Raw genomic sequence first — 23,655 nt, forward strand, 5'->3', positions numbered from 1 at the left:
CCTTAGCTATGAGGGCTTTGAATTGCCAGTTTCACATGTTGAAATATCAAAATTATCTTCTTTCTCAATTGAAGTCTAAGGTAGATGCTCTGGCGGAAGGTATTGAGTGTAAAGAATTACAAGATTTGGTACATGTCTCTGAACAGGTGGGCAAGCATTCGTTACAATGTGGTTTTGATGCTGTACAGGCCTCGTCTAGGGTGGCTGCCACTGGGTCAGTTCTTCGCAGGCACGCCTGGCTGAGGGATCAGAATTTATCTGACCATGTTAAGACAAGGATTTTGGATGCTCCTTTACAGTCTGATGTGTTGTTTGGTGCACCTGTGGAGTCAGTCTTGAAGAAAATGGAAGACAAAGCTAAATCTATGCAGGCTGTTAAAGATTTTTTGCAAGTTCAGCCTCCGAAATTTAGTAGGAATTGGCCTGCTAAGGGGTGGACGTACCCTTCTTATGATCAGTCTAGGGGTAGATCTAGACATGGTAGAGGCAGAGCTCAGAGCTCCTTCAGGCCTAGAACAGGGAGTTCACCTGCACAATCTTCGGGTGAGGGCAGGGGCCAGTCCTTTCGTAAACAGGCCCAATGACCTACCTTTTCAGCTGCCAGATCCTTCTTGCCTGGCAGCACCTTTGGGAGGAAGGTTGGCGCTCTTCAAGGAAAATTGGAGTCTGGTTACCCAAGACAGATGGGTATTGGATATCATACACCAAGGTTATAGGTTTTATTTCCATACCTTGCCTCCTTTCAAAGGCATGCCGGACGTTCCTCCTCAGCAAAGACTAGAAGCTCACAAACAAATTTCTCTGTTGCTTCAAATAGGAGCCATACAACCGGTCCCTCTGCCAGAAGTGGGCCTAGGATTTTATTCTCGCCTGTTCCTAGTACCAAAGAAGGGGAACACGTGGAGACCAATTTTAGATTTGTCTATCCTCAACACTTATTTGGACATTCCCAAGTTCAAAATGTTGACATTACAACAGCTTTTACCTCTGCTGGGCAAAGACCACTGGATGGTGACTCTGGATCTCAAGGAAGCTTACCTTCATGTTCCTATCAGGCTAAGCTGCAGGAAGTATCTACGCTGGCTGGGACTTCTCATTATCAGTTCTCTGCATTGCCCTTTGGCTTATCTACTGCGCCCAGAGTGTTCACGAAAGTTCTGGCTCCAGTGATAGCTTTCTTCAGGCTAAGAGGAATACAGATCTATCCTTATTTGGACGATTGCCTGATTCTGGCCCAAGGAAGGGACGAACTTCTTCATCATTTACAGTATGTGATAGCAGTGCTAAGATGCCTGGGGTATTCTGTGAACGAAATAAAGTCCAGTCTAGTACCCTCTCAGGACTTGTGCTTTCTGGGTGTGAGACTGAATACAGCATCCCAGATGGCCTTTTTGACCCCGGACAAACAAAAGAATCTTTCTCTGTACTTCCGTCAATTGTCTCATCAGTCCAGGCTGACTGCAAGGACAGTCCTTCAAGCCTTGGGGTTCATGGCATCTTGTATTCTGGTGCTTCCCAATGCCAAACTGCATATGAGGAAGCTACAATGGTATCTCAAAAATGTATGGACACAGCACTGCCAAGATATGGACACTGTCATTCAGATAATACCTTGCATTCAAAAGGAATTTTTGTGGTGGGCTCAGGAATTTCACCTAAACAAGGGACTCTCTGTGACCCGGCCAGAGGCGAGTCAGATTCTTACGACAGATGCCTCAGACAAAGCTTGGGGAGCTCATCTAAATGGAAAATGGGTACAAGAAACGTGGCCTGCCAGACTTCAACATCTACATATCAACTTGAAGTAGATGTTAGCAGTCCAATTTGCATTAATAGCTTTCAAAGATTTACTCCTTCCAGGGCAGGTGTTGGTTCTAACAGACAACACAACTGTCATGTGGTACATCAACAAGCAAGGGGGAACACATTCTTATCCTCTATGCAGACAAGCAATGATTTTGTGGGAGACTGCTCTCAGTTTGCAGCTGAATCTTCAGGCAAGGTTTCTGCCGGGAGCACAGAACTCCTTAGCAGATGTGTTAAGCAGAAGAATTATGGATCCCCACGAGTGGAAATTGGATCCTCATGTATTTCAGAAATTGACAGTGTTATGGGGAACTCCAGACATAGATCTGTTTGCTTCTCCACTGAACCACCAGCTGCCAAAGTTTTGCACAAAAAGGTTTCATCCCACAGCTTGGAAAGTGGATGCTCTTTCATTCAATTGGAGCAAGCTTCATGTGTATGCCTTTCCACCTTTGCCTCTCCTCCCAAAGGTACTCCTAAAGGTCAGACAGGACAAACCAAAGATGATTCTAATAGCTCCGGATTGGCCTCGACAGCACTGGTACCCATTACTGAGAAGTCTGGTACGGGAACCTCCATGGCCTTTGCCTTCGATTCCACACCTACTGTCTCAGGAAGACGGTCATTTACTCAATGTCAAACTCCACTCTCTTCACCTAACAGCCTGGCATATTCTGTTTTAAACCCTGGAGGGTGTCAGCTTCCACAGCAAGTTTTGAATGTTATTTTGGAGGCCAGAAGGCCTAGTACAAGGAAAGTGTACGCAGATAAATGGAAGATATTTTTATTTTGGAGTACAGCAAAGGAGTTTGATGTTTCTAAACCTAATTTAAGTGTGGCCCTTCAATATCTTGCTGAGTTACTGGACAAAGGTTTGTCCTTCTCTTCTATTAAGGTTCATGCTGCAGCGATTTCAGCACATTATGACTGTGTCCCACCTTTGTTTTCTCATCCTTTGTTTAAGCAATTCCTTAGAGGGGCAAAGAATTTAAGACCCCCACGTAGAGCTCCTACTCCTGCTTGGGACCTCAATTTTGTGTTGGAGAAACTTACTCTACAACCTTTTGAGCCTGCAGCTACTGTCGAGTTGAAATATTTATCCTGGAAGACTGCTTTTTTGTTGGCCATTACCTCTGCGAGAAGGGTTTCTGAATTACAGGCCCTTATGGCGGTTGAGCCTTTCTTAATTTTCCATAAGGATAGGGTATCTTTGCGTACTAATCCTTCCTTTATGCCTAAAGTGGTTTCTAGTGTGGCTTTAAACCAAACTATTCATTTACCTACTTTTTATGCAAACCCCCAAAACAAAGGGGAAAAGATTTTGCACACTTTGGATATACACAGGCAGTTGCGATATTATTTGAGCAGAACTAAAGGGTTCAGGCAGTCTCAGCAGTTATTTGTTTCTTTTGCTTTGGGTTCTCAGGGCAAACCTGTGTCAAAACAAACTATTTCTAAGTGGATTGGGTTTTGTATTGCTTTCTGTTATTCCCATCATGGTAAGGAGATTCCAGCTGGGATTAGGCCTCATTCCACTAGGGCTACTGCCACTTCTACAGCCTTTTAAGGGGTGGCAACTAAAGATATTTTGGAGGCAGCTACTTGGAGTTCAGTGCATACTTTCTCTAAGCATTACCACCTTCCTCTTTACTCTAAATCTAGGGCTGGTTTTGCCACTGCAATTTTGCAGGGCATTTTGGCAGCTCCTCCTGCTTTATAGCTTTGCCATCCTCCCTTACCTCTGCTTTGGGATTCTACCCAAGTGTAAGGACTGCAGCAATGTGAGATGAAGAACATAGTACAGTTTTGTACCTACCATAAATGTAGATGTTCGAAGATCCACATTGCTGCAGTCCAATTTACCCTCCCTCCTTCCCCTCTATAGTTAGAGGCAGTTGTGTGGTTTTGGGTTATGAATACTGTGGATATTGTATATATTGTACATATGTTTAGTGCAAGGGTGGTTGGTTGTTTTTTGTTGTCTTTTGGTTTTGACCTTTCTTTTAGGGCCTTCTGACATCTGGGGCAAGAAAAGACTGAGGATATGACGTCGGTCATGCGCATTTGTACCCTGACGTACTGATGTCAGTCTTAAGCGCCTTGACCGACGTCAGCCTAATACTTTGATATTCGGGCCAACCGAGGACAGCGGACTACCCAAGTGTAAGGACTGCAGCAATGTGGATCTTCGAACATCTACATTTATGGTAGGTACAAAACTGTACTTTACATGAATGCCATCTAGGAAGGTAATGAGCAAATATTAGATGTGAACTGAACAAGTCCTTGTCTGAAAACATTAATTATGTAAAAGTCATTAGTTACTGATCTCAGATATATTATAATAATTAATCTAGATTCATGTAAGAATTTGTCTTACTGTAAATGTATGGGTATTTTAAAAGTTCGTTAGATTAAAAAAGGAGGAAGAGTAATGGAAATAAAGTATTACATTGGAAAGGTGGCTATATATGATCTAAGCATTTTTGTGACTACTAAGGGCTTGCACATAAAATATACAATACTAAATATTGTAAGAACTGGTTGGCTGAATGACTTGTCCTATTTAAAGTGTGTGTTAAATGTAGTTAGATTAATGCACCAACAATCAGTATATTGCTTAAAAGTGCACAATGCATGAAGATCGCAGAGTATGTTGATAAATGTTTATTTTGCGTGGTAATAAAACATTGCTGTTCAAGGTTCAAAAAAATGCTAGTGTCATTGCATACTGGTAATAATGGCTTTCTGGAACAGGAGTAAAGCAGTTTTTGGAAGACTGTGTTATTGAAAAAACATTTTATTTAGACTATTTGATGAAATTATGTTTGGCTTAATGCCACATTAAATGAAAGGCCATTTTGTTGAATATCCTTTTAATATAGGTTCATAGGTAAATACTAGATTTGCTGCCCTTGCAGGCCATTTAAGTCTATCCATTTTCTCTCTATGTCTGTAATTAACCTATCCCATTTGGTTTTGAGATTGGTCTTACCCATCCCATAGTCGATAATTATATATTACCCCTAATAAGAATACCGTAAATAATTTGAGGGGACCTATGCATGGGATAAAGCATTAAGGAGCTGCCAGTGTCCATTAGTAGTACAAGAGGTAGCCCTGGGGAAAGTTTTCTGTTTACCATCCATAGCAAGTTGTGTTTGAATATGGACATAGATGAGCTTTGTCTTGTATGGATGAAGAGTCTGTTAGAGCAGCAGTATCCTTTGCTAGCTATACCTGTCCCTCCAAACCATTCTCTTGATGTTGCAGAAGAGGCTTAGATCCCTAGACCGAGTACTTCTGATGTGTTTGACTTGCTCATGTGCAGTAAATCCGTTATTAATGGGTCGGAAGATGCCTTGTATGCCAGAGACAGGTCACCTCTTAGCAGTCTACAAGATGTTGATTATAGTGACAGGGCTTTGAGTCAGTCTATGTAGGTTGTTTAGGCCTTGTATCCTTTTTAGTAAGTTATCTTTGTGGGCATTTGAGCTGTTGCATATGTCTGTCTGGACAGATACATTCCCAAAGGGACATTAATCATCCCTCATTAGATCAGTTATTGAGTATATTCAATTAACATTTGTGCAAAAGTCATTGACTTTAGGGATTGGAATCTGAGTCTAGGTTAAATTTCATGTATAGGGTTGGGCTGCATCAGGTTTAGAGTTAGAAGTGAGGTTTGTGTTGAGCTGTGTCTAGTGGGTGTCATATTATGCATGGTGGTAAATTGATAAATTGCAGGGTGTAAAATTATGATCCTGGTTGTACTTTGAGCATTTTCTTTAAATGTGTCTTTTGAATGTTCTTCATTGTCAAACTTTTTTATATATTTGGCTGTACTGAAGTTACATTTGGTGAACTGGCTTTTGATAAATTGTTGTAGTCCTTCTGTAGTAGCTGCATATTTATTTATTTATTTGCTTATTTATATTTCTTAACTGGGGTAGAGCAGTGATCTACATGGACATTTTTCAAACTCATCCTAAAAGCACTCTCTGGTTAAATGTCTTGTTCAGAGTCACATTGCAGGCAAAGTGAGGTTGAAGGAATCAAACCTGGACTACAGGTAGAAGCTTGTTAACAGCTCATGGCCTTAATCCTGTGCAGAAATTGCCAAAGTCTTGAATATATGTTGTTTTGGTAGTACTCACAAAGCTGTACTTCATCCTTGAGTTAAGGGCGTCTTACTTAAATTATTGTAATTACTGATTCCAGAAAGTGTTACTCTGAAAACATAGTAATTTGTCATTTTTAAAGCAAAATAATGTATTGTGAGTTGTGAATTGCTGGAGTGTATCAGAATTATCACCTGTCATTCATTAAACTAACCTAATGTCCATTATGGGCTAGAGCTTAACCTCATCCCGCAAGAAAAATCTGATATTTCACACCCTGTTCTTGAAAAAAATAGTTTCAAATAGATGACAGGTAGTGTTTCTTTGTCAGCATATTCATTAAATGCTTTAGTTTGAAATATGTACGTTGTGTTTATTCATAAAAACTATTTTGCCTTCTAAAACTGGTGAACATTGAAATGCGCATTGGCTAAGGGATGTATCTAGCATAATGCTTTCCCATTTCCTTTTTGTGAATATGACATATATGTGTTGGGCTTTTCATTTCACCTGTTTCTGTAGATCTTCAGCACTGATCAAGTGGGCAGCAGACAGTTTGTCATCAGCTGTGTTTGTCATCTATGAACAGATCTGTCCAGATGACCCCTTCGGTCTCGTCATGCGGCAGCACTTCAGGCAACTTAATTCAACATTGCATGCTGTTGCTCAGTATCCTGATGCAAAGGCACAGTGGAAACGCTTTGCAGAACTGGTGAGACTTTTTATAAACTTTAGTAAGATATGTGGCTAGTGCTGTCTAATGCATTATTTTCACTTAATGAAAAAAAAAAACTTTATCTTAATGTTGATGAATGTCATGTCCCTAGAGATTTTGTGTTTTGTAAAAGTCTAGAGGCTCCCTTTCACTGACTCACTAAAATTATACCTCATTTACTTTGATACTGACAAGGAATAAGCCAAACATGATTCTTTTAGAAGCTTGTGGATCTGTGAAGGCCAGACTAACAAGCATTCCATAGGTGTACCCAGTTTTGATAAAGTAATCACTTTCTTCAGCCATGTGGTTCACATACTCAGTAGAAGCTGAAGCAAAAACCTGCAAGCAACAATGCATGCCTTTATATGGGTTTATAACGCATATATGCACAATGTAAATAAGGGCATGTGGGGGCTGGGCATTAACAACATTGTGGATACTTCATTACTATCCTGACTCAGTTTTTGTGAGTATTTGAATAGTCTAATGTGGATTTGTTATATCTAACTGGCCACTTAGAACTGTGTTATTAGTCTCTTAAGTCAAAATAATTCCATAAACAATGACGATAACTATCTTACTCAAGTGAGCGCACAACTGAATCACTGAGTTACAGTTACAAAGAGAACGTATAACTTGGAAAGGCTCACAACACAAGATGGAAAGGTAATACAGTGAGTACAGTAGAAAAAATAAGTTCAGTGTACTTCATTAAGATTCTTTCAGAACTGGAGAGAAGAAACTGCCTAGAATAACAAGAAATGGATAGTTTTTAAGGTAAAAAGTATGCAGTTCAGAAATATAAAGGAGCAAAGGAAGCCTCAAGCATGAATGCAATGAGGCAGTTATAGCTATAGCAAAACAGATAATTTTCAAAAAAGTAGTGGGAAAGAGATTCAAGAAAGCCCACATAAAGTTAGCTTGCTGATGTCCACTCAGTGAGTAAAAGAAGTGGTTGAAAACATTTCCAGCAAGCTTAGATAAAGTTTCTTTTGCAGGGGATTGGCTTCCCTGAACTTTCCATAAAGGGCTGTACCCCTGACACTCCTGTGATGTATATGCCAACTTCAGTGTGCACAACTTGTGGTTAAAATATTTTTTTCAAGGCTGTGTGACCTTAGACTTCATACATAAACAACACTGCATTTGCCATTTGGAAATTTGTTGAATTGGCATCACAAAAATGTGAGTCAGAAAAGCCGATGTCCTTCCATGTCACTGTTGCAGTACTCCTGACTGAAGGTATAGGTTCATAGGTGTGTACTAGGCTAATGGCCCTGGAGCCTTTACAAGCCTAGCCCATAGGATTACCCTGGCATAATACCACCTGATTTTAATTCCTAGTGCCTCTGAGTAGAGCCCACTGGAGTGATCCCCAGGGTAAATTTTCTATTTCCCATCCACTCATCAAGATTTCTCTTGAAGAGGGCCAGTGAGGTGCTCTTCTTGACATGTATGGGGAGTCTATTCCATAGCATGGGCAGTCTCTGGGTTATGAATCTCTCTAATTTCTCCAAATCTTTTGGGTTTTTAATACCATGACGGGAATGGACCCCATTCGCAAGTTAAGGTATAATTAAAGTTCATGAAATTAGTATTGTTTCAATCTTTGATGTCAGCCAGAAGTGCTCTTCGCAGCACCTGCAATGTGCCCAGTAGTGACTCCTCCTGCAATTTGTACAGAGTTACATTACATAATTTTCTTGGGTGGTGAAAGCCAGGGTACCTTTTTGGCTAGGCTTATATAGGCCCTAGGGCCAATAGCCTAGTACCTACCTATGAACATGTATTGTTAACAGACCTAAATACTGTTGTAGATTCTTTTTTATAAGAACCATTGCACCTACTACTATTGGAACTGTCTGGATATCTTTCTTCCCTTGCTGTCATTTCTACATGCAAGTCCTGATATTTTATGACTTTATGTTTCTCTGTATGCAAGACACTGTAGTCACTGTTTGTACCAATTTCATTGATCATTGCTACTTTTGTGTCTCTTCATGGACCACTATATCTGGTTTTCTTGCATCTATCTTTTGAACTGTTGGTAATGGGTGATCCCATGTAATGTGGACTTCATCATTTTCTGTGATGTATTGTGGCTCATGTTTCCAGTGTTTTTCAGCCACTTCAGTATTATAATGTTTGCACAATCGCCAGTGTAACTGCCTTGCCACACTATTATGCCCTTCAGTATACAGTCCTTCAGCCATTAATATATCACAACGAGCAACAAGGTGTGCAACGGTTTCCAATTCTGTTTTATAAAATCTGCATTTGTCTGTTTCTCCAACATGTTCAATGGACTTTGTAAACCAATGGGAACGTAGTCCACTTTCTTGGGCTGCCAATATTAGCCTTTCATCTTTTGGTTTGAATTTGCCTCTCCTTAACCATTTCTGCATTCGGTCCTGATCAACATAGGGTTCTTCCAGGAGTTTTCTGTACTTGCAGCTATATTTATGCATTTTCCACATTTTTTGCCTTCTTATCTGATCCTTCACCTTATATTCTTTTGTTTTTTGGCACATTCATTTGCTGCCTGATTTTTACCTACTTCTGGTTTGATTTCTGTTCTCGCTTGAAGCCGATATGCTTCTTTTAGACTAAGCAGGGAAGTCATCTTAGATTTATTCTCCTCATATTTCAAAACTTTCACTCAGTTTGGGTCGTGTGAGTTCAGCAGATGTGTGCAGTCCCACGATTGCAGATCTATACGTGTAATCAGTTTCAAATAGGCCCATACTTGGGGAATGTATAATCTTGGTTTGCACTGTTTTTTAAAAATCATTTGATGAGCATGAAGCATCCTTCTTATTTTCCTATCTAATCTGTTCAATGCCTTTTGAGGCCAGTCAGTCACTCCAAAACCGTAAGTTATGACAGAAGTGCAAATCGGTTTATAGCTTGAATTTTATTCCTAGATGTCAGTGCTGTTTTCAGGATTAATTTAAGTCTTCTAAAATGTTCCTTACTGAGTTTTATTCGCATTTATTCTTGTTTTGTTGTTGATTCTTCATCAGTTCCCAAATATTTATTCAGTCCCTCTTGCTCAAGTTCTTTTATATCACATTCTTGTCCCAAAGTGATGTTTTCTTGGTGCTGCAGCTTTCCTGCTTTAAAGGTTGCTTTTGCACGGTTATCAAGATCAAATAGCATTCTTATATCATCTGAAAATGTTTTAACTACTTGCTGTTGTGCTTTCAATTCCTCATCTGATGAGCTATTCAGTTTTAAGTCGACAAAGAAACGATGAAAAGTCTTTACACTTTGTTGGTTTCTAGGAGCCAAATTATAGCCGTGGCCTAATCTGTTAAGTAGACAGCTTAATGAGTTAAGGGCAAGGCAGAATAGCAGCGGTGACAGAGTCACCCTGGAATATCCTCCTTTGGATTTTTATCCCTGAAATAATAATTTGTCCTTTATCACAGCTTAATTGTAAAGTGGTCTGCCACTTTTCCATGGTCACTGTGATGTAATCGATCAGTGTAGAGTGTATCTTATACATTTTTAAGCACTCTTTTATCTATGAATGTGGGATACTGTCAGAAGCTTTTTTGCAGTCAGTCATGCCATACTTAGAGTCTTATCCTTTTTACAGTTCTCCACTGTGACTTTATTTAGCAACAAATGATCCTTTGTTCCATATGACTCTTTTATTGCCCTTTTGTTCTGTTGCCATAATTGAGTTTTCTTCTAAATGATAAACTCTGTTGGCATCAATTCCAGTCTGTAGTTTATATGTCGTCACAAGGCATGTTATTGATCTGTCATTTTTAGGTAGCTTGCATGTGGGTAGTTGGTTTCTTGGGTGTGGTTCGAACCCTGGGTCTAAGGAACTCTGTTGTTTTCAAAAGAACAGTAGTCGTGAAAGAAGACGTTGGTTTATGTCGAGATTCAGTGGTGAAAAGGACTTCCTCGGAAGCTGGTGCCTGCTCATCAGCTCTAGACCCATCCAAGGTAGAGATGACTGCAAGATCTTTAGGGGAAGAAGAGTTTTACGCCATACCGGACTCCGAAAGGGTGTCAGTAGCGGCCTGCGAATCAACTGAAGCGGGCATCAGGAGCTGAGAAAGCACCTCATTGAGTACCAGAGGACTGACGACTAGTTTAACGGAAGCATCGTCGGAAGGTTTGGACCTGTGTGGTCTGTCACTGTCTTTATCTTTACATTTTTTTGGAAGATCTGCTGTCGGATGGCTTACCGAAGGACTGTAAACTAAAATATCTGGCTACAATAAGGGTCCGACGATGGATATTTCTGGCATTAAAGCACAGAAGCGACAACGGGGAATGTTGTGGTCTGGGCCTAGACAAGTGATGCAGTAAGAGTGGAAGTCTCGGTGTGGTATTTGCTTTTCACAGGCGAGACAATTATTAACTTTTTCTGACATTGGTTTGTGCAAGAAAAAAGGATCCTCAATGGGGTACTTAGCTTTAGAAGACTTCAACTTCAGTTCGCAAGCGAAAACTCAGGTAGCGGCTGACCGGCACCCATGCGATCTGCTTCGGGCTCCACGGCAAGAAAAACTGATGTAATGGTGTCGGCTGCCTTACTTTATACCACTGATGACATGACATCAGTCCTCAAGCGTCAGCAACCGATGCAGGAAATACTAAGTCTCTGGTGTTCGGGTCGTCCGAGAACTACCCTGGCAGGGATAACCCAAATGTGATGACTGCAACAGTGAATACACTCGAACATCTACATTTATGGTAAGTGTACACAACTGTACTTTCTATAGTCTTCTAAGAGTGACACTTCTTGTCTTAATTGCTTTATAGTTTTCTCTATTCGCTACTTCCATTATAGTATTTGATTTCACCCCTTCCTTTCCCTCACTACCCTGTGTTGTTGTGGTAGAGCTTTCAGTTATTAATTTAGCTGCACAGTAATATATCCTGTTTAGTTCAGTTATATTGCATAGATCTCTATGGACAGTCCTAATTACTGTGTTCATTTGTTTTATCAAACTTCTGACCTTTTTGGGTTTTATTGACCTTCTGCAGTCTATTTCTTTCATTGATCTCAATATGTATATCTGTCTCTATTAAATCAAGCAACTCTTCTCTTAGCTCATTTTCTTCTAAATTCTTCTAAACTGAGGTCACATTTTGTGTTTTCCATTTCTTGCAGGCATTGTATAGAAAGTTCTATAGCATCTTCCTGTGGCACATTCTCTTTAGTTTCATCCTGTGTCATCTGTTGCTCTGTCATATGGGAATTCACTGGCCTATCACTCCTCAACATTGACTGTGTCAGAGTTGCCACAGTTTCCTGTTCCTTCCCTTGCTGTCAAGTGAACGTTTATACTAGTTTCCTGTGGAATGTTCCAAAGTATCTTCATATGGCAACTGACCATTTGCTTTCTGTGTTCCACTGATTTCTCCTTGGTTTGGATGTTCATTGCTCTATCTTGCTGTGATACTTTGAGTTAGATTTTCTACACTGAATCCTTCACTTCAGATACTGCATAACCTCAGTTTCTGTTTCTTAACTTCTCCAATACTATTCTTCTTTTCCACTTTGTCTTATTTTTTGTATTGTAAAGTTTTCCATGTCCAGATTCCCTTGCCTGTATTTCTCTTTAAATATCTTTGGTGATGCTCTTTTTGTATTGATTAATTTGGCTTTCGACTTTGCATAAATGTTGCACCATATCAAATCTCTCTTTATTTCCCATGTCCATATTTCTTTTTTATACTTTTCAAAAATCTCTAGGTTTTGTTGTTTATATTTTCGCCCTTCCTCAGATGCTTCTTTTTCCAAACAGATCAAAGTTTCTTGGTTTGTATAATGTTTTTTACAAATCAGTTGTATTACCTCGCTGACCCTCTTCAAGTGCAGTCTTGATTAGTGGATGGGAAACCACAAATTTGTCCCAGGGGTTCCACCTGTGTCCCTCATTGACGGGGGTAACAGATGCTGACTGAGGTTTCTTTTGGGGATAAACTCTTGGCTAGGCTGGCTAGGCTGGTAAGGGCCTAGGACCATTAATCTAGTAACCTCATATGATTTTATTAGTGAACACAAATTTTTATTTGAAGCTTCTGACAGTTTTTCTTGTGGAAGTATTTTCCTTTCCACTAATTTCTATTGTAATCTTTTTGTATATCTTGTGTCTGGAAATTCTGGGCTTTTGCATAATAGTAACAATACACACTTTCTTTCTCATCCTCAGTAGTCCACTCTTATCATCTTTATGGCTCTTATTTGGCCTATCAGTTTTTGTGATTTTTGCAGACTGCAACGTCCTTCTACAACAGGGGTGGCATCCTCCCCCCGGGCCTGGCCTGGCCCCATTGTAGGAATGGTTCCATATTTTGAGGATTCTACACTGTCATTTTTTCCACTCCTGACGCCAGTGCACCTACCAGGATTGGGCACTTTTTTATCACAGGTCTTGTGTACCCAGCTATCTTTTTTAATTTTTTATCTACTTCTGTTCATGCTGTACAGTGGATGTAAAAAGTGTACACACCTCTGTTAAAATGCCAGGTTTTTTGTGATATAAAAAAATGAGACCACAATAAATAATTTCAAAGCTTTTCACATCCTTAAACTAATACTTTGTTGAAGCACCTTTTGATTTAATTACAGCATTCAGTCTTCTTGGGTAGGAGTCTATCAGCATGACACATCTTGACTTGGCAATATTTGCCCACTTTTCCTTGCAAAAGCGCTTCAGATTGCGAGAGCATCTCTTGTGCACGGCCCTCTTCAGGTCACCTCACAGATTTTCTATTGGATTTAGGTCTGGGCTTTGGCTGGGCCATTCCAAAACCTTAATTTTCTTCTGGTGAAGCCATTCTTTTGTTGATTTGGATGTATGCTTGGGGTCATTGTCGTGTTGAAGGGTGAAATTCCTCTTCATCTTCAGCTTTCTAGCAGACACCTGAAAGTTTTGGGCTAGAAGTGACTGGTATTTGGAACTGTTCATAATTACTTCTACCTTGACTAAATTCCCAGTTCTAGCTAGAAAAAAGCAACCCCAAAGCATGTTACCGCCACCACCATGTTTCACCATGGGGGTGGTGTTCTTTTGATGATGCAAAGAGTTGTTTCTGCGCTAAAAGCACCTTTTGGAATTGTGGACAAAAAGTTCGACCTAGGTCTCATCAGACCATAACACATTTTCCTGCATGCTTTTGGGAGATTTAATGTATTGTTTTGCAAATTTTAGCTGGGCCTGGATGTTTATCTGTGTAAGAAAAGGCTTCTGTCTTGCAACCCTGTCCCATAGCCCAGACATATGGAAAATATGGGAGATCAGAAATTCCTGCAGCTCCTTCAGTGTTGCTGTACGTCTCTTGGCAGCTACCCTGATCAGTTTTCATCTTGTCTTTTTATCAGTTTTGGAGGAAATTCCAGTTCTTTGCAGCATCACTGTTGTCCCATATGTTCTCCACTTTTTGATGACTGTCTTCACTGTGTTCCATGGTATATCCAATGTTGTGAATTTTTTTGTACTCTTCTCCTGACTGATACATTTCAACAATGAGATCCCCTTGATGCTTTGTAAGCTCTCTGTGAACCATGGCTTTTGCTGTAGCAGGCAACTGAGTAAATATCAGGGAAATGCTACTAGGATAGCTGAACTTTATTTGGGGTTAATCAGAGTCTGTTTAATTGATGGCAGGTGTGTACCCATAAAGACTGAATGCTGTAATTAAATCAAAAGGTGCTTCAACAAAGTATTAGTTTAAGGGTGTGCACACTGGTTAATTGGGTAATTTGATTAATTCCGTTTGCTCGTCTATTGTTATATAAAAAAATTGCACTTTATTCATCTGCTTTTGCTGTATTTGTGTTTCTTCCTACTTTATTACTTTATTTTGCTTTTGCTGCTTGTTCTTAAAAGTACTTAATTACATTTATTCTGCTGCATTTATTACAGCTTGTTAGTACCCTGATTAAATTGGGCGGCCACGGTGGTGCAGCGGTTAATGTTGCCGCCTCACAGCAAGAGGTTCTCTGGTTCGATCCTTGGCTGGAGTGCCTTCTGTGTGGAGTCTGCATGTCCTCCCTGTGGTCGTGTGGGTTTCCTCTGGGTGCTCCGGTTTCCTCCCACATCCCAAAGACATGCTGTAGGTGGATTGGACACTCTAAATTGGCCCTAGGTGTGAGTGTGGGCATGTGTGTGCTTTCTGTGGAAGGTTGGGTGCCGGGCTGGCAACTCAACACCGTAAAAAACTCCACTGCCAATCATGAGCAGACAAGTGATCCGCTATGGCGACCCCTAACCGGGAAAAGCCGAAAGAAGAAGTAGCCTGATTAAATTGTAACTGTTATTCTAAGCCTTTGGTTGAAGCACTTGGGCTTTAGACCAGTTGTTTTACATTAAGAAGGTTTGTGGTCTGCACTATTGTGGCAGGACAGGTAGCTTACATCCTTCTAAGCTGGGAGTTGCTGATTGAAGGTTTAGTATCTGTTATTCTAAAAGTGTATTAGTTCTGGTTTAAGCACTTAGGCTTTGGGCCAGTTATTTTACATTCTGAGCTGGGAGTTTATGGTTAAAGGCTTATTGTGCCTAATTATTTGAACTGTTTCTTTCTGAAATTGGTACGCCTTATTTGCTGTAGCATAGACTAAGTTCAGACCTGCTGAATTTAGCTTTGTTTGTGTAACTTGAGCACTAATAGAGACCATCTTTTTTTGAAGAAGGTTCCCCTGCACCCTAGTGGCAGGAGTGTGCAGTTAGAACTTGTCTGATCGAAGACTGCTGTAACGGGGCTCAGTTTTTAGCTTTTTATTGGTTAATTTGTTGAACTCAGTTTGCTCATTTGCTACTGTAAAAAAATACACTTTATGCATTGCTGCTTAGCTAGGGCTAAAGTATTCCCGGCGCCATAAAGTCTGCTCTTCACATTTTCCCTTTGAACCAGACAGATGTTCTTCGTGTTTCACTGTTGCAGTCATCACATTTGGGTTATCTGCCTGCAGGTAGCCCTTAGTCGGCCTGAATACCAGAGTTTTGGGATTTATGCGTAGGATGCTGTCACTTCTTCCATGATGTCAGGTCGTCAGGTGTGTAAAACATGCAGCCGATGCCATTACTTCAGTCTTTCTTACCATGTGGTGCCCGAAGCAGAAGCAGTTCGCGAGTGCCTGCCGGCTGCCTCCTGAAATTTTCGTTTTTTCGAGTTTCATACCTGAAGTCTTCTAAAAGATAAGTACCCCGTTGGGGATCCTTTTTTCTTGCTCTAAACGATGTCAGAAAAAATTAATAATTATCTTGCCTGTGGAAAGCAAATACCTCACAAGAGATTTTCATTCTTACTGCGTCACCTGTTTGGGCCCAGACCACGACATCCCTCGCTGTCGGTTTTGTGCCTTGTTCAACGCTCGAACTATTCATCATCAGGCTATTTTTGTCGCAAAATTCTTTCGTTCTCTATCTCTGTATTCCGAAATGGCTTCGATAAGCCATCCGACTACCGATCTTCCGAAAAAACGTAAGGATAAAGACAGAGACAGACCGCATAGGTCCAAAACTGCCCACGATGCTACCATTAAGTTAGTCGCCAGTCTGCCGGTACTCAGCGAGGTGATTTTGCAGCCCCTGATACCCGCTTCTACAGATTCTCAGGCCTCTACTGAGACCCATTCGGAGTCTGGTATGCCACGAGATGCTTCTTCAACTATGGAACCTGCAGATGTTTCTACCTTGGATGGGTCTGGAGCCGTTGTGCAGGCACCAACTTCTGAGGGTGTATTCAGGCCTTCCAGTTTTCATATTAAACTGACAATTTAGTTTCAAACCAAAATACAGAATTTCTCAGGCCTAGAGTTCGCACTATGCCTAGGAAACCAATGACCAAAGCGCATTCTCATGCCCAAATGCCACAAAAACAAATGCTTAGAATGACTGAAGACCTTATTACTTTAATTAGGGGAAGTCAGCCTTCCATCTCAAAAAGTCCAAGAAGTGATTTTCCTTCTGATTCTTCAGATCAGGAGTCTGATAACTCTGACCCTTCTGATTACCAAGACATACCCTTATCTACCTATGAGGATTCTGATGCAGAGGATTCAATTCCCTCTGCTTCCCCAGCAGAAGATTTTTCTTTTGGTGAAACCCTGCATACCCTTAGAGAACATTTCCGCTGGGAGAGCTAGGTCTACTCTTAGTCCAAAAAGAGACTCGGGGAATTTTTAAACTTGCCTCAGCACAGGCCTCTAGCTATCCCTCCTGTTCTGGAAATTGTAAATGATATCTTCTTGGAATCCAGCCTTACCCCTGATACTTTGCCTTCGGCTCCCAGGAAACCTGACAAGTACTATAGAGTACCTGACTCCCACAAATTCCTCTTTAAGAATCCTGCTGCGGATCCAAAGACCATTTCCCAGGGACCTAAAGGCATTAAGCTAACATCCAAAAATCCTACCCCTTCTGACGGGGATTTTAGGGCTTTAGACAGATGGGGTAAGAAGGTATACACCTGTGCTATCTTGCCATCAGGACTTTAAATTGCCAGTTTCGTATGTTAAAGTATCAGCAACATATTATGGAACTAATTAAAAAGAAAATGATGTTGATTCCTGATTGTGCAGAACATAAAGATTTACAAGAGTTAATGCATTCTGCTAACCAAGTTGGTAAACATACTTTGCAATGTGGTTTTGATGCCTTAGAAGCATCTTGCAGGGCTGTTGTCACTGGGTCTTTTCTTAGAAAGCATGTTTGGCTTAAGGAACAGACCTTACCAAACCATGTCAAAGCAAAATTACTAGATGCACCATTAAACCAAGAGTGTCTATTTGGCAATAAAGCAGAAGTCCTCAAAAGGATGGAGGAAAAAGCTAAATCTATGCAAACTGTTAAAGATTTCGTACAAGTACAGCCACCTATATTCAGTAGGCATTGGCCGTCTAAAAACTGGTCTTTTCCAGTCCCTCCCAGAACTTCTCAGTCCAAACCCAGGGGCAGCAGACCACCAAGACTACAGTCTCAGGGTATGTACAGATCTAAGCAATGGAGTGCTCCCACCTCCAAAACAGGGAGTAGTAAGCCGCCATCCTATGGTAAAATCTCACAAGGACTTATCCTTAACTCTTCAAAGCCTTGCCCAAGTACTTGCACCTTTAGGAGGGAATCTTGTCCTGCATGCCAAAAACTGGGAGTACATTACCCAGGACAGGTGAATCTTAAACATTGTTTCCCAGGGATACAGATTCCACTTCCACTCACTCCCAACCCCAAGCGGATGGCTAGACCTCCCCCCAAACCAGTGAGCAGAGGCCCAAAAGCAAGTACTTTCTCTTCTCAGTATCAAGGCTATTCAACCTTTCCCAGCAGAACAAAGAGGACAATGCTTTTATTCCAGACTGTTTTGGGTACCCAGAAAAGAAAACTCTTGGTGTCCTATCCTGGTTCTGTCTATTCTCAACACCTTTCTGGTGGTTCCAAAATTCAAAATGCTTACTCTCCAACAGCTGCTTCCTAAGCTAGCCAATGACTCTTGGCTAGCAACCCTAGACTTAAAAGAAGCTTATCTGCACATCCCCATAAGGGAATCTTGCAGGACATTCCTACATTTCAGAGCAGGCTCTATGCACTATCAATTCTCTGCACTTCCCTTTGGCTTATCTATTGCGCTCAGGGTATTCACAAAATGCCTAGCTCCAGCCATTGCATATTGCAGGCAGAGAACAATTCAAATTTGCCCATACTTGGAAGATTGCCTGATTCAGGCAGACAGTCAGGAATTGCTACTACAGCACCTGACTGGGGTACACTATCAACGAAAATAAATCACATCTGGTACCCAGCCAACAGATTGTATTCCAGGTAGCAAGCTTGAACACAACTTCCCAGATGGCATTCCTCACTCCAGAAAAACAAATTTATTTGACAAACTACTTCAATCTACTAGCCACCAAAACCCAGCTATCTGCAAGAAAAATACTGAAAGCCCTAGGGTTCATGGCCTCTTGCATTCTACTAATTCCATATGCAAGACTGCATATGAGGAAACTTCAGTGGTACTTAAAAAGTTTCTGGTGTCAACATTCTCAGGACCTGGAAACAATGATTCCTATCATTCCTTGCCTAAGGACAGAGTTCCTTTGGTGGGCAGAAGCCTGCTACCACAACAAGGGATTCCCTTTCACTCAACCCCCTGCCACCCAAACCCTAATAACAGAAGCATCAGACTATGCATGGCGGGGCTCACATGGCAGGACAATGCATTCAGGGCAAATGGAGCCCAAAGCAAATGCACCTGCATATCAATCAAAAAGAAATGTTAGATGTACAGAATGCTCTGACAGCCTTCAAAGGCCTTATTCTTCCAGGACAACTATTGGTAAAGACAGACAACACCACAGTTATGTGGTACATAAACAAGCAGGGGGGAACCCAGTCTTACCCACTCTGCAGACTTGCCATGGCTCTGGAACACAGCCTTGAGCAACCAAGTGCACCTGCAAGCTCAATTCCTGCCAGGCAAACTAAATTCACTGGCAGACTACTTAAGCAGAAATCTCATGGACCCACAAAAGTGGAAACTGAAATCCAAAATGTTCAAGCTCTTGAGGTACAGGTGGGGGGGCACCAGAGGTGGACCTCTTTGCTTCCCCTCAGAACTATCAATTGAGCAAATATTGCACCAGAACTCCCCACAGCCAAGCTTGGAAAGTCTTTCACCTGGGAAAGCCTTTCAGTCTATGCCTTTCCTCCTCTTCCCCTCCTCTCGAAGGTTTTACTAAAGATCAAACAGGACAGGCCAAGGACAATCCTGATTGCACCAGACTGGCCACGCCAGCACTTGTACCCTCTTTTGCGCAGTCTGACAGTAGTGCCACCATGGCACCTGCCTCAGACCCCTTCTCTGCTGTCCCAGCAGGGGTCCAGATTTTACACCCTCAGCTACAGACCTTGAACCTAGTAGCCTGGCTCACCCCTGAATTCATCACCAGCAACCCTCAGTAAGTAGGTGCTGGATGTCATTCTGGAGGCAAGGAGGCCTAGTACCAGAAAATCCTATTCAGAAAAGTGGAAAAGATGCTATTCCTGGAGCCAGTCTCAGGGAATGGACACAACTGTGCCCAGCTTACCTCGCATACTAGATTACATAACAGAAATGCTCCACAAAGGCCTATCCTTCTCTTCAATTAAGATTCATGCCTCTGCCATCTCAGCTCATTATAATACTGAGCCACCCCTCTTCTCTCATCCTCTGGTCAAACAGTTCCTGAGAGGAGCCAAAAATTTAAGACCCCACCCCCCACCCCCAGGAGAGCTCCCACTCCAGCCTGGGACCTTAACTTTGTATTGGAAAAGCTCACGCTTTCGCCCTTTGAACCTGCTGCTACAGCAGAGTTAAAATTCCTCTCATGGAAAACAGCTTTACTTCTAGCCATCACTTCAGCAAGAAGAGTGTCTGAATTGCAGGCCATTATGGCCATGGAACCCTTCATTATCTTCCATGTGGACAGGGTTTCCCTGAGGACTAACCCATAATTTATGCCCAAGGTGGTATCAAGTGTGGCTTTAAACCAATCCATTCATTTGCCAACTTTTTTCCTTAATCCTCAGAATAAAGGGGAAACTATCCTGCACTCCCTGGACATGCACAGGCAGCTTAGGTTCTATCTGGACAGGACTAAGCCTTTCAGAAAATCTGACGAGCTGCTAGTCAGCTTTGCTGCAGGGGCAGAGAGCAAGGCCATTTCAAAGCAAACCATTTCTAAATGGATAGCACACTGCATCCATTTCTGCTACAAACACCATGGGAAATCTAGCCCACAGGGGATCAGAACACATTCCACTAGGGCTACATCAACCTCTACAGCTTTTCTCAGGGGAGTCCCTACCAGGGACATCCTGGAAGCTGCAACCTGGAGCTCTGTACACACTTTCAGCAAGCATTACCACTTACCTCTCTTTTCTAAATCCAGGGCTGGATTTGCCACAACAGTCTTACAGGGCCTGTTTGCCAGCCCTAATGCTTCTTGACTACCTCCACCCATCCTCAGCTCTGGGAATCAACCCAAATGTGATGACTGCAACAGTGAAACACGAAGAACATAGTACAATTGTGTACACTTACCATAAATGTAGATGTTCGAGTGTATTCACTGTTGCAGTCCTGGTTACCCTCCCTCCAGCCCCCCGACTTCTCTTTACTTCCACCTATCTTTTTTGTTGGGCATATCTTGTATCATTGGCATTTGCTTTTTGCTGGGGGGGTGTTCCATACCATGTAGTAGCTTCCTATTTTAAGGGCTCCTGACATCTGAGGCAAGAAAAACTGATGTAATGGCGTCGGCTACATGTTTTATACCCCTGACAACCTGACGTCATGGAAGAAGCAACAGCATCCGATGCAGAAATCCCAAGACTCTGGTATTCAGGCCGATTGAGGGCTACCTGCAGGCAGATAACCCAAATGTGATGACTGCAACAGTGAATACACCCCAGCATCTACATTTATGCTAAGTGTTCACAACTGTACTTTTTTAGTTTTAGCACTAAAATATGTTTTTTGAGCTCAGCACTTGTTCAGAACTCGTAAGCACCAAATAAGCTACAAATTGCTACAGCACTCAACTTTCCTCACTTGTCTAGCGAAAAACAGTTTTAGTACTTAATAAATAAGCACCTGTACAGGCATGTCTAAGGGTCAGCTCCTGGTGTTTTCTCCGGTCTACCTGATGAATCTGGGCATCTTGGGGCAATGCAGAAATTGCCTCATGTATACAGACAACCCTCTCCTAACACTGCAACCTGTGAGAGATGCACTTATATAGCCAAACTGGAAGCAAAGCTCGCTTTACCCAAGACTGGACTAGACGGTCAAGAGGAGAAGGTAAACACGTGCACTACACCACACTCATCACATAGTCCCTCAAAACCTACACCACCAAAACACACACATAGAAACACGAAACATACACTTACATTTATGGAGGCTCTCAATAAAAATCTTCTCAAGCAACAGAGACCTCCAAAGCAGAAACATAAGCAACCTCCACCCCCCAACACAACCCAAATGACACATAGCCCACAAACTCAGTGTGCCACTCAACCACAGCCCGTAAGGCATAACAACGTACCCAACACTCTAGTCATAGGTGACTTTATAGTCAGGCACACTGATGTTCCACTCACCAGGCTAAACAAGGAGAAAGTTACTGTCAGCTGCCTGTCGGGTGGCAGGATCTGCCACATAATGCACGCACTTAGGTCACTCCACAACAAGTGCAAGTATGACTCTGTCATTGTCCATGTTGGTGTGAATGACCTGAGACGTACCTCCCTGGACTACATGAAAAGAGACATGGAGGAGCTCTCCAATCTTGTAGCCCAGGCAGGTATGACCCTAGCCTTGAGTAGCATCCTGCAATCACCCAGAATGATACCACAGTACAAGGACAAAATGATTGACTTCAACAATTAGCTAAGCTTCTGGTGTCATTCTAAGGGGATCCAGTATCTTTCTGCCTGGGATGACATGATTGATAGACCACAATGCTTTGCCAGAGGTGGCCTGCACCTGTCACCCTTGGGATTCTGGATACTGGCTAAGGCTCTTGCCACTCCTATAGTGCCTTTTTTAGGTGAGGTTCAAATGACAAATTCACCACCTTAACAGGTACAAGCAAGCAAAATCTGAAGGTAACGCTACTCAATGCTAGAAGTCTAAACCTCAAAATGCATTCACTCGAGGCACTCCTTAAAATGGAGAACATCGATATCTGTGCAATGATAGAGACCTGGTTCAAGGCTCCAGAGAACACCCCTGCATTACCAGGCTATAATTCATACCACACCTTTCGGCCACCTATCCTGGACCAAAACACTAAAGGTGGAGGCATGTCCATATTCATTAAGGATATCCACACCTCCAGGCTAGTTGCTCAGCATAATGCAGCCAAGATTATCCAAGTGCAAGTAACTCTGGGCAAGACCACAATCCAAATTGTAACTTGCTAAAAATCCCCCACCATGCCCCAGGATTTCCACTCCTCATCTCTTGATACACTGGAAAATATTAGGGTACAACCCAGCACCCTAATAATGGGCAATTTCAACTACCACACCATTAACTGGGAAGACTACTCATGTACCAACTCTTTGCTCAACGTTTTCTGGAATTCATAAATTCCAATGCCTTAGATCAACTTATCCACACCCCCACCAGGGGCAGCAGTATCCTAGACCTGGTCATTACCAACATGGGTGACCGTTGTTCCACACCAGAGGTCAATTCCTTGTTGGTCAGATCCGACCACAAGCTAATCACCCTAGACATCCACATCCCGCCCCCACCCCCCATTAGGGAAACCACCGTAAAAATTTTCTCCAAAGCCAACTTCACGCTTCTTAAGACAGAAGTGGCAAACTTCACAACACCCATGCAGATGGACAACAGAGGTACGACTGCTGAATCCTACACAAATGCACTTTATAAGCACTTACAGGAGTGCATGGATCGTGCTATCCCTAACAGAACCAAGATGCTATCCTCCAAAAAAAGGGAGCCAATCTGGTGGTCCCCTGCCATAAACAAACCCTACATCAGAAGAAAGAAACTGTTGCAAAAATTGGAGGAACTCCGTGGTCAGCCTCAGTATGAAGCTGAGATCCCTCATAAAATCCTCTAAAGCTAGTTACAAAAACAAAATCGCCACTGATTCTAAGGACAACCACAAAGCATTCTATAGCTATGTCAAGAATCTCAATGGCAACATTCAGATCTGCTCTTTGTCCCAACACAATGACACTAAATATACAGAACCAACTGATATTGCCAACATCCTGGCAGATAGGTTCAGTGATAACTTTACCCCCTCTCTCCCCCTAAAGGGCCCATCTCTATACCGGAATAATGCAAAGTTCCTGTAATTACGGCTGCACAGTTAAAAACCACACTCTTCAAAGCCAAGAACAGAGCATCCATGGGACCTGACAACATCCTAAGCTGCATTCTACATGAATTGCAGAATGAGCTGTCACCCCACCTAAGCACCATGTTCAATCATAGCCCCACCCCAGGCTTTGT

General features: G+C 42.0%; 1 protein-coding gene across 1 annotated transcript in view; it reads left to right on the top strand.

Moving 5' to 3' along the window:
• Positions 1 to 23,655, top strand: part of LCMT2 (leucine carboxyl methyltransferase 2) — an 859,935-nt gene that overhangs the window by 219,834 nt on the left and 616,446 nt on the right. Inside the window, exon 6 of the mRNA XM_044060683.1 lies at positions 6,450 to 6,639. Within this exon, the coding sequence (XP_043916618.1) occupies positions 6,450 to 6,639 (190 nt within the window). The remainder of the gene's footprint in view (positions 1 to 6,449; positions 6,640 to 23,655) is intronic.

The sequence above is a fragment of the Protopterus annectens genome, chromosome 2.part0 (assembly GCF_019279795.1).
Source record: "Protopterus annectens isolate FY-2018-M chromosome 2.part0, PAN1.0, whole genome shotgun sequence".
Taxonomy (NCBI): Eukaryota; Metazoa; Chordata; order Ceratodontiformes; family Protopteridae; genus Protopterus; species Protopterus annectens.